The sequence below is a fragment of the Heloderma suspectum genome, chromosome 14, assembly GCF_057233095.1.
Source record: "Heloderma suspectum isolate Gila_16-S chromosome 14, 16-S_ref, whole genome shotgun sequence".
Classification (NCBI taxonomy): domain Eukaryota; kingdom Metazoa; phylum Chordata; class Lepidosauria; order Squamata; family Helodermatidae; genus Heloderma; species Heloderma suspectum.
In genome coordinates, this window is record NC_139471.1 from 1,698,422 (window position 1) to 1,711,363 (window position 12,942).

At 48.1% G+C, this 12,942-nt stretch overlaps 1 protein-coding gene across 1 annotated transcript in view; it reads left to right on the forward strand.

The window, feature by feature from the left end:
• COL5A1 (collagen type V alpha 1 chain) overlaps window positions 1-12,942 on the forward strand; it is a 253,839-nt gene that overhangs the window by 149,458 nt on the left and 91,439 nt on the right. Inside the window, exons 21-25 of the mRNA XM_084821216.1 lie at window positions 4,224-4,277; window positions 5,070-5,114; window positions 7,550-7,603; window positions 9,749-9,793; window positions 11,203-11,256. Coding sequence (XP_084677342.1) covers window positions 4,224-4,277; window positions 5,070-5,114; window positions 7,550-7,603; window positions 9,749-9,793; window positions 11,203-11,256 — 252 coding nt within the window. The remainder of the gene's footprint in view (window positions 1-4,223; window positions 4,278-5,069; window positions 5,115-7,549; window positions 7,604-9,748; window positions 9,794-11,202; window positions 11,257-12,942) is intronic.

Below are 12,942 nucleotides of genomic sequence, written 5' to 3' on the forward strand. Positions count from 1 at the left end.
TCTGGTAGATTTGCATACATGGATCTCTACTCCCTACCTTTTCTGTGCACATTTGAGGCATGGTGAATTGTCAGAACTTCCTAGTTGGATGTCAAGGTGCAGATTCAAAATGTGGGCATCTGACTACAGGTTTTTGAGGGCTGTTAGGCAAGACCCCCTCCATCGGCCCCCTCCCTCAGTGAATTTACCTGTTCCCCGCCATGGTCACCAGCTTCTCTTTTTCCTCCTCCTTTTCCTCCTCACTCGCACTTGCTTGCTTGGCAGGCAAAGCAGCGGGGAGCCAGGAGGCAGGGGCATCCACGGCACCTCCTTCTCACCACCATGCCTGTCACCACCACCAGTGGTCCCTGTGGGGGGGTGGTCCCTTGGCAGTTGCCCACCCATGCCTACCCTTGATGTGTGGGACTGAGTGTTCTCTCCCTAAAACTTCATTTCAAGGCTCAGTAGGTTCCTGTAGCACTTAGTAAGTCACTCTGAAATCATCAACAGGCCTCATGTTCATTCAGTTTTACCCAGAGGAAACAATTCAGGCATAGCTGGCTGGGGGATGGTGTAAATTATACTCAAATGCACCTGGGGGGTTCCATGTTGGGGAAGGCCAGAATATCGTCCAACCAAATGTTTCTCATCATGCACAACATGTGGAGGCAGCAGATGGAAATAAGTAGGGATGTTGGAGAAATCCACAATGGAACCAAATGAGTTTGGATTTTGATGAACCCAAACAGGAGAGCGGACCAGCTTTCCCCGCATCAGGCAGATTCTGTGGACTTGTGGACTGTTATTTCTAGCCAACAGGAATTTTGTGTATATTTGGGTGTTCTCCTTTTTCTTCTTTTTTTAATGTGCACATTTTCCTCTTTCAAAATGCTGACTTTTCCCATTCAAATGAAATTTAAACAGAGCACAATTGAGCATGGGAAACAAGGCATGCCGAGCTTCAAGGTGATGTTTGGAGAATCTCAGCGATTGTGAAAATCGCTTGTTCACTAGCCCCTCACCAGCAGAGCTCTCTTACATTGTCTTGTCTTGTTCTGTTCTGAAAGTGGCAGTTTCTGATCGCACCAGCAAGCACTGTTTTCCTTAACAGTGCAGTAGCAGAATTCTGTGCTGCCCCGTGTCTCTTAGAGTTACAGTTCCTCACTCCCGATAAATTTGAGTGCTGCTTCTTTCTATCACACAGACACTCACACACCAATTTCTTCTCTGCTCTAATAGAAAGCTGTCAACGTAGCCTTGGATTTTTTTTTTTAAAGTGCTACTGTTGCAGAAATGAGCTTTCCAATATGACAGCTTTTGTCAAAAATGTGAGGAACACTTCATGTGAGGAGAGGGAGAAAAGGAGGAGGGACTGAACGTTAACAAGCTCATCATGTCTGAATGAGACTTGAGAAGTCTCGTTAAAAATCTACCCAGGCGTCACCAACCTTCCCATTTTCCCGACATACTTCTGAGCAATAACTTCTCAGCTGTTGGCTGCTTTCAAAACACTTATAGAAGCAAGGATGGCTGGTAATTAAGAAGGCGCTGAGATGCAGAGCACATGCTTTGCATGCAAAGGTCCCAGGTTCGATCTCCAGGTAGGGCTGGAAAAATTCCTGCCTGAAACCCTGGAGAGACGTTGCTGGCAGTCAGTGTTGACAATACTGGGTTAGCTGGACCCAGGGTCTGACTCAGTACAAGGCAGCTTCCAGTGCTCCTATGAAGAGAGGAGCCAGAGGACCTTGGAAGGAACTCCATTAACGTAGCGCACTCATCTGCCAGCTATAGGCTGTGTCGCTTCCTCTGGTTCTAAGCTTTTGATCCGGCGCTGTCCCTGGAGGCACCTGCATCTTCAGTGGCTAAGAGTGCCTTTTACCAACAGGTGTGTGGGACATTCATGGGCCTTCCTGGACAGGGATAGCTTGATCGCTGTGGCCCATGCGTTGGTGACCTCAGAACTGGAATGCTGCAACACACTTTATGTGGGGCTGCCTATAAGGTTGGCCAAGAAGCTGCAGTTGGTGCAGAATTCTGCAGCCAGGCTGGCCCCGTGAGCGGCTTTTTGCCGACATTTCACATCTGTGCTGAGGGTACTGCGCTAGCTGGCTTATTTGCTACCAGGTTTGGTACTTGTTTGCAAAGCCCTAATCAACTCAGGGCCAGGATACTGAAGAGTTTGCCTGCCCCCTTGCCCACCTGCTCAGTTGCTACACTCATCAGGGGAAACCCCACCACTGGTGCCCAAGATTTTGGGGGTCCACTCAATTATGGCATGGAATGAGGCCTTCAGTAGCATAGCGCCCATTCTCTGGAGTGCCTGAACATGACAAACTAGGCAGGCTTTCCTGGCTTTTCTGTGCTTCCTAAAAACATACCCTTTCCAAGAAATCTTCCCAGGAAGTAGTCTCCTCCTCTGTACATCACTTAGTGATTCATACTTATTGCAAATAAATAACAGATAAATAAATAACCCTGGAACTTCCATGGTCAGAGACTGGAGTGTAGCTATGGAGCTCTCTAGGACAGTCTGTGTGCAATCTTCGGAACCTCATTAAGCACTGGATGTATGACTCATTTCAAATCTTTTAAGCCCCCGTTTTCCATGGTTTGTGCTTCAAGTAGCTGACAAAGGAAATTTAGTTTTAGCAGAAAGGTGTTAGCGGGACTCCGCATCATCCCTTCTGGTTGGGAAGTAGTGTGAAGTCTCGAGGTTGGTCAGTCCTGAGATAAATAATACCATGACGTGTCCAGTTGATCTTGCCTGGTCAACACAGTAGGACCACTTGCCTGCTGCACTCCCAGATCCATTCACTCAGGTGTCTCATCCTCTGAAGTTGAGAGCTCATGGAACTCTGGACCTTGAGGCAGCAGCAGCATTGTCCTGGTGGCACAGTCAGATCAGCTGTATCAGGAGCCAGAACCAAGAGTTTAGATATCGTTGTTTTATTAAAATGTTCTCCTGAGCCATTTGGTGGAATTGCCCACTGTTGCCAACGGTCAGGGAAAAAAGGAGGGAGGAAGTCCAGATGCCATAAGATGATTTATTTGCAGGCCCAGTTCATTTCAGAAACCCTTTCTCAGGGCTAAATTTTCTACAATCACCCACTGAGATCAGTATGTATGTATGTATTTCTATATCGCCCAATAGCCGAAGCTCTCTGGGCAGTTCACAAAAATTAAAACCACAGAGTGCAGCATAAAACAATATAAAATATGAAAGCTTTAAACCACAATATAACAGTACAACCAGAATAAAACGTAGCCGCAATGCAGAGATTTAAAACACAGATTTCAATCACCAGAGCTAAAAGACTAGAAAGAAGCTAAAATGCTTGTATTGGTGGATCACTGTTGAAAACATGCCCCCTGGGGAAGAATTTTCAGAATGTGTTGGGCCTGCAAATAAATTTTCTTTTGGGATCTGGGCTTCCTTCCTCCCCCGCCCTTGTTATAGAGCCAGAGTTTTCTCAGATCCTGACACCCCTCTAAATTAAGGAGGAGTGGGTTTCTTTGCACTGGGAGAGATTATAGAAGATGCTGCCATCCTTTTGAGTGAGCATTCCTTCCCTTTCCAAAGTGTTTAGACAGATGTATGGTGTGGAGAATGTAGAGGAGACATTTTTCTCCCTCTCTCATAATGCTAGAACCCAACGGGTCATCCCATGAAGCTGATTGGTGGGAGATCCAGGACAGATAAAAGAAGGCATTAAAGATGAGGCTGAACAGCCATCTGTCAGGGATACTTTGGCTTAGATTCCAGCATTGAGCAGGGGGTTGGACTCGAGGGTCTTATAGGCCCCTTCCAACCCTACTATTCTATGATTCTATGACTCTATGACTTCTTCACACAGTGCAGAGTTAAACTATGGAATTCACTTCTGCAAAATGTAGTGATGGCCACCAAATTGGATGGCTTCAAGAGGGGATTCGTCAAATTCCTGGAGGAGGAGGCTATCCGTGCCTACTAGTCCTGATGGCTATGTGCTACCTCCAGTATCAGGGGAAGTATGTCAGTGTACACCAATTGCTGTACATGGGGGACGTGGACATGGGGAGGAGGGTGCTGTTGCACTCATGTCCTACTTGTGAGTTTCCTGCAGGCAGCTGGTTGGCCACTGGGTGAACAGACTGCAGGCTGAGATGGACGTTGGTCTGATCCAGCATCAGGGCTGTTCTTCTGTGCTCAACTCTTGATCTCCCCCTCATGGGAATAACCAAACTATATTTGCTTCTTCTAACAGGGCCCCCGTGGTTTGCTGGGACCCAAGGGCCCCCCAGGGCCTCCAGGGCCTCCGGTGAGTGGCATGATGCTTTTTCATAACAGTGTGTGTCCTCTTTTATAGCTGTAAGTGTCCTGCTGCTGCGCGCTTGGAGCAAGTTAAAACCTCAGTCTGTTGCACATGTGCTTGGAGCACATGAAAAGGATCGGACTCCTTTGCAGTGGACCAAAGACTGCCCACGCATCCTTACACCACACCGCAATTCCCAGAATTCATTGGGTGAAGCTATGAGAGCGAAACTGGTATCACAAGACCACGATGCAGAGAGGCTCTAGGAGTTTACCGTAGGGATGTCTGAGAAATCTGCAGTGGAGCCAAAGGAGTTCAGATCTCCAGTTTGCTGTCCACTGGCTGGCCATGTTTTGCTGAATGAGGAATGCATTTCACACCAAGGTTGATGCGAGTGTTCAGTTGGGGGCTGGAGCTTGGTGGGTTCCTGACAGCTCCCCCCCCCCCGATGCTGGTCTGCAGACCCCTGCGCTTGCCTGGCTCAGCACGCGCTGAGTCGGGCAAGCGCAGCGGTCCCTGCTCCTCCACTGAGCTGCCATTCTGCGCAAAATGGCGGCTTGGCCTTTTCCGTAAAGGCCGATTTCATGTAAATGGCAGCCATAAAGAGGCCCATTTACGCAACATTAGAGGGTGGGGGTCTGGCGAGCAGCAGGGCAGGGGTGAATTTCGCCATCCCTATTTCAAACCAAGATTCCCAGTTCAATGTTTTGTATAATTGTCATGGCATTAAAAAAAGAAAAAAGAATAAGGAGATTATTTCTCACTTTGTTTATGTATGTTTTGTAACTTTCCACTCAGGGCATAGGTGGCATGGATGGACAAACAGGCCCCAAGGGGAATGTGGTAAGTTTGTTTCCCCCCACCCCACCCAAATTGCATGTGAGTGTGTTTGTGACTTTGCATAGTGTAAATTGAATTTACCCCTTGCTTTTACAAGCTGCTTTCATTTCAAAGCTGGTGGATGCTCCTTTCCTGAAGGGAATGGCCGCTGATTAATTTTTAATTTGAAATGGATTTTTCGCTGGTGTTGCATGTCACTTCCTTTTGGTAGGGGAAAGATCAAACAAACACGCTGGGGTAATCTACCATCATCAAAACAGCCCCACACAGAGCCTCAGTGTGTGTGCGTACACGTGCTGTATATGTTATTTGCGTGTATAACGTACTCCACTCAAAGAGCCGGAAAGCAGGGAGGAAGCGATCCCTCAGTACCAGACTATAGCGTGTGTAATTGTATGTGTGTGTTTTAATGCATCTGTGCTGTGTAATACAGGCATGACTGAGAGAATGCATATAATATATATGGGTAGGGGAGAAATTTGTTCTGTTTGTATTTTAATATGAACTTACCTAAGTAAGCTCTCTTACCTAGAGAGCTTCGGCTATTGGGTGGTATAGAAATGAAAATGAAATAAATAAATAAATAAATACCTAGTTGTGCACTTTTGAGAGATAGATAGATAGATAGATAGATAGATAGATAGATAGATAACATCCCTCAAGCCCCCATAGGCACATTATTTCCATTCATTTCAATGAAGCTGGACAGCCACCTGTCAGGGATGCTCTGACTTCGATTCCTGCACTGAGCAGGGGTGGTCTTGTAGGCCCCTTCCAACCCCACCATTCTATGCTTCTATGAGAATTCTGTGCCGGAGAATGAAGGGACAGTGAGGCAAAGGGAGCAATGCAGGTGATCAAAGCATGAAACGCTGCCAGGCAACGGCCATCCCAAGGGCCACCTGATCCCATGTGTAGTGGGGTTGGGTTCTCTTACTCATCTAGAACAGGTGTGTGCTACATAGGGCAGGGGTGGGTGGCACATGGCCCCCGGCCTTTTTTGCCACTGCCACCCCCCCTTTGCTGCCACAGCAGCAGCGGCATAACCCCTGGCAATTTTGCTCCAGAAGACACATGGCACGCACACCATACGTCCCCCCTGGCCCCCCGAAGACGCCCACCCCTGGTATCGGGGTATAAAACCAGTTCAACTCCTGGACTAAGTACTGCGTCAGGATGGAGTCCTGAGGCTGCATGTGGCTTTGGATGTTACAAGTGAGGTGAGTGCCACCAGCCAGCTGAGAAACCCGTTTTTGCATTGTTGGACTGGCCGGCACTCTTATCTGAAATTGGAGACAGGGCCTTGATTAGCCGCTTCTCCCAGCACCAGAGGAACTCGGATAGATTGTTCCATGCCTCAGCATGGAGAACGGGACCCCTACAGTGTCAGGGGGAGGAGCTTCGGGGGGTCCACCCCTTGAAGTCAACTGACGCTTCTTGAATAGGAAAGTTGCATAGGGTGTGGTTGCAAATGCAGCCTGCACAACCTTTCCTGCGTAAGATGATTTTCAAACATTACACACAGCCACTGCTGCTGGTCCAACTGCTGTTCCCCACATGTATCCCTCCCTGGGTGCTTAGACCCACGTATTTGCCCTTCACATGTTACTGTGTGTGTGTGGGCGGGGATATACCACTGGGATAGGAATATGCCCCAGCTGCTGCTTGCACTACAGCATACATAGCATAAATCTGAAGTGTTCGCCTCTTTTTGATGATTTTCCAATTATGGCAAGAATGACTATTGCAAAAAAAGAAAGAAAGAAATTGCAAATCTCAGGAGACATGAAGATATTTAAATAGATTGGGATGTCTGTGGAAGTCTTCCAATTAACATTTTTAGGTGAGTTTTTTCTGTAACATTTCGGACCCTCTGTAAATATTATTGCCATTTAGCTACTGCTACTTGCACCGTCAGTAGAAACAATTAGAAACAACAAACAGAAACAACAACTGTATTTGACAATATGATGTCTCTGCTGTAATCACTTCTGGTTTATTTGAACTGAATGAAATATGACATTTTCCTAACATGTCATTTTACTAGGAATGTGTGAAAAATATGCTATTGGGTTTTGTTTTGTTTAAAAACGGGTTTGCTCATTTGTAGCTCCTGGGCCCAAACACAACTTGCATTCAACAACATGTACGCATTTGGGGGGAAAATGTGCGTATTTCCAAAATGCACACAAACAGGCTTTAGTCAATTGTTGCATGGGCCCAAACATTCGGACGTTTAACAATGCACACAATGCATAGATTATGGGAAACGCATACAAATTTATGCATGGGTTGTTGTTATTTAAATGCAAGCTCATATAGAAATGGGATGGAACAAGCTTGACCTTGAAAAAAAAATGTGGCAGTCTCAATGAGACCAAGACTGTGATTGGCAGATTAGTCCATCCCTCTGTTTTACCTGTTGTTTTCCTTTCAAGGGTCCTCAAGGTGAGCCTGGACCACCAGGGCAACAAGGAAATCCAGGTGCTCAGGTGAGATGATGCTTTGTGAGGCAGGTGAAACAGATGCCTCTTTGCTCTATACTGCCCTAGTATAGAGCACCAACACTGGTTTCATTTTCCTAATGTTGGTTACTTGATCAAAGATGCAATCTTATCTCCTTTGGGTCTCTGGCATGATGCCTATGGGTGCCAATGTGCCCACAGACACTCTTTAAAAAAAGAAAAAGAAAAAGGGATGCGGGGATGCTGTGGACAGAAGTGCCTTCCTCCAGCACCATCTTTATTTGGGTTCAGAAGAGCCATGTTGTGTTTTGGATCTCAGCCCCCACTTCTGCCTTGGACTTTGGTTCTTGGGCAAGCAACTTTTCTTTTAGCCTCCCCAGTTTGCCTTCTGGGAAATAAGTGTTTCAAATGGCAGCTGTTTGATGAATGGGCAAGCTCCACCCTATGGCAGCCATTATGGGAAAGTGCCCATGACACTCTCTCAACATTCCAAATGTGCCCTTTGACCCAAAGAAGTTGGAGACCCTGATATACCCACTTCCCTGGTAGTAAGCCTTATTGCAGTCAATGGTGTTTACTTCTGAGCAGGTAGACAGGTATAGATATAGATGATATACATATAGGATTGCACTGTAAATTGATTAGGTAATCAATTACTTGTATTGGGGAAGGCCAGTAATTCAGGGGCCAACCCCGACTTTGCATGCAGAAGGTCTCAGGTTCAGCCCTCAGCATCACTAATAGGACTGGGAACGATCCGTGCCTGAAAGATCCACTGCCACTCAGAGAAGGCAGCTTCTTATGTTCCTATATACAATGTTTAACCCACCTTTCCTCCAAGGAGTCTGGGCAATGTAAAAAGTACTTCCCCCATGCTGTTCCCGAGACCACCCTGTGAGGCAGGTTAGGCTGACAGATAGTGACTGGCTACGGCCGGCTCCACCATTAGGCAGAGTGAGCTGGGTTCTCCTGAACAGCGAGGGAAGCTCTCTGGCCATTCTTCCTGAAGCCCCACCCATTCCCCTCTTTTGGAGGGCAGAGTTGTGTATGCCCTGGGCCCCCTAAACTAGCCTGCTGTCCTCAGGTGTGGTGGGGGATGCTATCCCAGCATCAGTGTTGAGGTAAGATTCAACTCCCAGTCCAGTCAGCTTCTGTGAGTAGTAGACTGGGGAGAAGGCACCATCTTGTCCTTTGCCTCAGGGAGCAAAACATCTTGGCCACCCTGTTGTCTGAATGGGGATTTGAATGGCTGCATTTAGGCTAATCTACCAGCTTTACAGCTGCAAATGGCGCCCACTACACCATTTGCATCCAGAGACTTAGCACAGCGATACGGCACAGCAATGGCTGCCAGCCGTATCGCCAGCGATGCGGAGCAGGTGGCCGGCTCCACAGGATTGACACAGAGAGGGATCTGACCCAGACAGATTCCAGGGGGAGGCAGAGGTGAGTGTTCTGTTCCGCCACTGGCCCCAATGGGGCCGGATTCTTGGAATCTGGCCTCATTGGGGTCCGTGGCAGAGTTCTCCCCCATCCCTATGCCAATGTGGGGAAATGGATATTGGCTCCTTCAGGACTGGAGGCATCTTGGGAGAAAGGGATTTAGCAAACTGAAGCATGGGACCATAGCTCAGTGGCGGAGCCCCTGCTTTGCCTGCAGAAAGTCCCAGGTGCAACCCCAGCCCTTTCCCAAGTAGGGTGAAGAATGAATCCAGCCTGAAACCCCGGAGAGCCGTTGCTACCAGTCAGTGTCAGCCATACTAGGTTAGATGGGCCAAGGATCGGACTCAGTCTAGGACAGCTTCCGATGCTCATTACGAGCCCATAATGTAGTGGTCGAGCCCCTGCTTTGCCCGCAGAAGGTCCCAGACTCGATCCCCAGCAGCATCTCCAGGCATGGCTGGGAAAGAATCTCTCCTGGAACCTTTCAGAGCCGCTGCTGCTGTGAGATGGAGCAGTGGACTGGCTCAGTATAAAGCAGCTTCCTGTTTTCCCGAAAAGGTCCATAGCTCAACAGTGGAACACGTGCAGTTTCAACCCTTGGCCTGTCCAACTCCCCTTGGGAAACACTGTGTTCATGCTTCTCCTGGGTTCTGAAAGATGTATCGGGCAGGATGCATTTGCACACTTGCATTGATCTTACCCCCCCCCCTTTTTATCTCCCCCTTCTAGGGTCTTCCAGGTCCTCAGGGTCCAATCGGTCCACCAGGAGACAAAGTATGTTAATTAAAAGCAGCTGTACGAGATACAGCAGCCACGGCTGTTTAGAATGCATTGTGTGTCTTTAGATAGCTTTTGCTTCCATCCATGTCCAGCATCTGCTTGTTTTTATTATTTTGTTTAATTCCCTCTGGCTGGAGAAACTTCTATATGTGTCCCGCTCCAGACTTGACAGAGACAACCCAAAAATGGTTTGCATACATTTCAAATTTCTAATACTTGCAGGAGCCTCTGGTGAGTGTGTGGGTGGAAGGGTTTTTTTTTCTTCTTCTTATAGGATAAATATGCACAGAGACACCTCAGGGACGGGTCACGCACATCTGTGTTCATGCTGATGTTTGCAGCGTGTGTGAGTGAGCCGATGCACATCATCCAGACAGACCTCTGAATTTCACTGCTTTTCAGTGGAATCAGTTCACACCTGGAGCGACAACACGTCATTGAGAGTTGAACCGTCAGGTTATGTACATGCTTGTGTGAACTGGCCCTCAGAGCACAAGGGGTGAAGGAAATTCCTCTCAAACTATCCTGTTAGATGGCATTTTTTTCATACACAATATCCTTTACACCAGCTGTGTTCAAATTGTGTCCTGGGTTTCCACATTAGGGTTCCCCACTGAGAAGAGTTTTCATGTGGAAAAGCTTGACTGGAATGTAGAAAGCCTGAAAACCAAATTCAGCCTTCAATAATGATAAAAGAGGGTGTCTGTCTGTCCATCTGTCAGCACCATGGCACCAGGACTGTGAAGCCTAGACACTTGACATGCATACTTAGGGGGGCCCTAAGGTGTCTACCTCAAGGTTATTTTGTTTTTCAGTCACAGTAACTGATTTTGATGAATGCTAATGTGTCCGTGTGGTTGAACCCTGCAGCAACATCTTCAGTCACTAGGTGGCAGACTTCCCTAACCAGCACATAGCTTTGGAGTGCCAAGGGGCAGAGTTACACACCTGCTCCCTCCCCCCTGCTGTGGGGTAGCCCCCCTTTAGCTGAACAGAGTGGACAGACCCCTCCCTTAGGGGGCTGTAAGGGTAGACAGTGGCAGGGGCCATGGCTAGGTTGTCAGTGGGCATGGCTTCACTCAGACAGGGTGGGCACAATGTGTCAGACTCTGGCAGCTACTTCACATTTGCTTGAGGCCTGACTTCATCAAACTAAGGCTCTGTTCACTAATGGTAAATAAGTAACCAATCTCCATTTGCCACAAAACATTTGTTGGGTGGCGCAGGGGATGCCCCAAGCACCAAATCAGAGCATCTTGTTTCTACAAACCACCAGGTAAGGCAAAATTTACAGGCTTTGAAAGTAAGGGAATGGTTGACGAGAGGGATCAGGTTTTTGATGCTTCCATGGTGCCCGTTGGTTTCCGAAATGACTCCAGCCCTGCTTCTTTCTTCTCTCTCAGGGTCCGCTAGGAAAACCTGGCCTTCCGGGAATGCCTGGTGCAGATGGTCCTCCGGTAAGCTTTGTTCAGGCTTTGGGCGGCCTTCCTGCCTCGGAGGGGTTCAGGCGCCATTGAAACAGACAAGCACAGCCTGCGAGTGCAGGGGCTGTGTAGTTTTGCTGTGTGCAAGCCTGCATTTCTATGTCAACAACAGATAAATGGAGATGTACAGTACAGGGATGTCACTTCAGGTCATTAAGCATTCAGAACTTGCTCCATACACAACTCTGGACATGAACGGGGGCACATTTTTCAGCCAAAGCTCATAAGCTGACAGAGGTCAACTGCACAGGCAGGCAGCAACAGCGAGGAGGAGGAGGAGGAGGAGGAGAAGGAGGAGGGCTCCCTTCAGGGCATTGTGGACCTCAGCAGGCACCCCTGATTCTGGCCCCTGGCCCCAGTTCTGTGCAGCGAGATGCATCTCCGAGACGTAATTGCTTGATCATGGTCAGTGCTTGCATTAATTTGAAGGGATTCAGAAAAATTGGAAGGAGCTCAAAGATGATCAGGGGACACTGACTTGGCAATAGTACGTGTGAACGGAACTTGGAGTTGTAGTTGATCACAAGCTGAATATGACTCAGCAGTATGATCAGGCTGCAAAAAAGACAAATGCAATATTACATTACATCAATAGAAATATAGTTTCGAAATCATGGGAAGTGATAGTTTCACTGGTCAGACCTCACCTCAGATACTGTGCCATTCTGGGCACCAGTAAGAAGGATTCACATCAACTGGGATGAGTTCAGAGAAGGGCAACAAGTGATCAGTGAACCAGAAACTAAGTCCTACAAGGAAAGGTTTAGGGATGGTGCAGGAGCCCGATTCCATCCGGGAATCCAGTTGGAAATCCTCCCCGCCTGCACCCCCCAAGCCCCGCTTGCCAAGCCCCTCCCCCAGCTCGCCCCCGCCTGCGCTCAGTGAGTGGCTTGCACTCACCACGGCAGCCTCGTTGAGCTCTGCAGTCACCATTTCTTGAAAAATAAAATGTCGATCCCAAAAATGTGCATATTTGTGTATGTATGAAAATGTGCGTTTTGCAAAGTTGCTTATTTGTGCATGCTCAAAAATGCACATTTTTGCAAAAATGTGCATTTTCACACACACAGACACAAATATATGCATTTTGTGGTTGCCCCTTTATTTTTCAAAAAATGGCGACCACGGAGCTCGACAATGACCCCGGGGTGAGTGCAGGCTGCTTGCTGAGCACACGAGGGGCTCAAGCATGGTCTGGGGACCAGCGAGCGGGAGCAGGGGCTGGGCAGGCACCCAGAGAACCCGGACAGGGGTGGGTTTGCACATCTCTAGAGAGACTAAAGGAATTTGCTATGTTCAGCCTTGAGAAGTGAAGCCTGAGGGGGATACGATGGCACTTTTCAAAATAGTATTATACTAAACCGTTGTAACACAGAAGAGAGCCACATCCTGTTCTCCGTCATCCAAGATGGTAAGACATAAAATAATGGGCTTAAGTTACAGGAAGGCAGATTTTGGCTGAACATCAGGAAAAGCTTTCAGACAAACAGTCGGAGCAGTCAGACAATGGAACCTACTGCCTAGGGAGGCAGGGGGCTCTCCATCCCTGGAGGTATTCAGGGAGAGACTGGCCAGCCACTTGTCTGGGATGCTTGAAACTGGATTCCTGCACTGAGAAGGGGCGGGACTTGATGGCCCCAATGGCCCTTCCGACTCTAG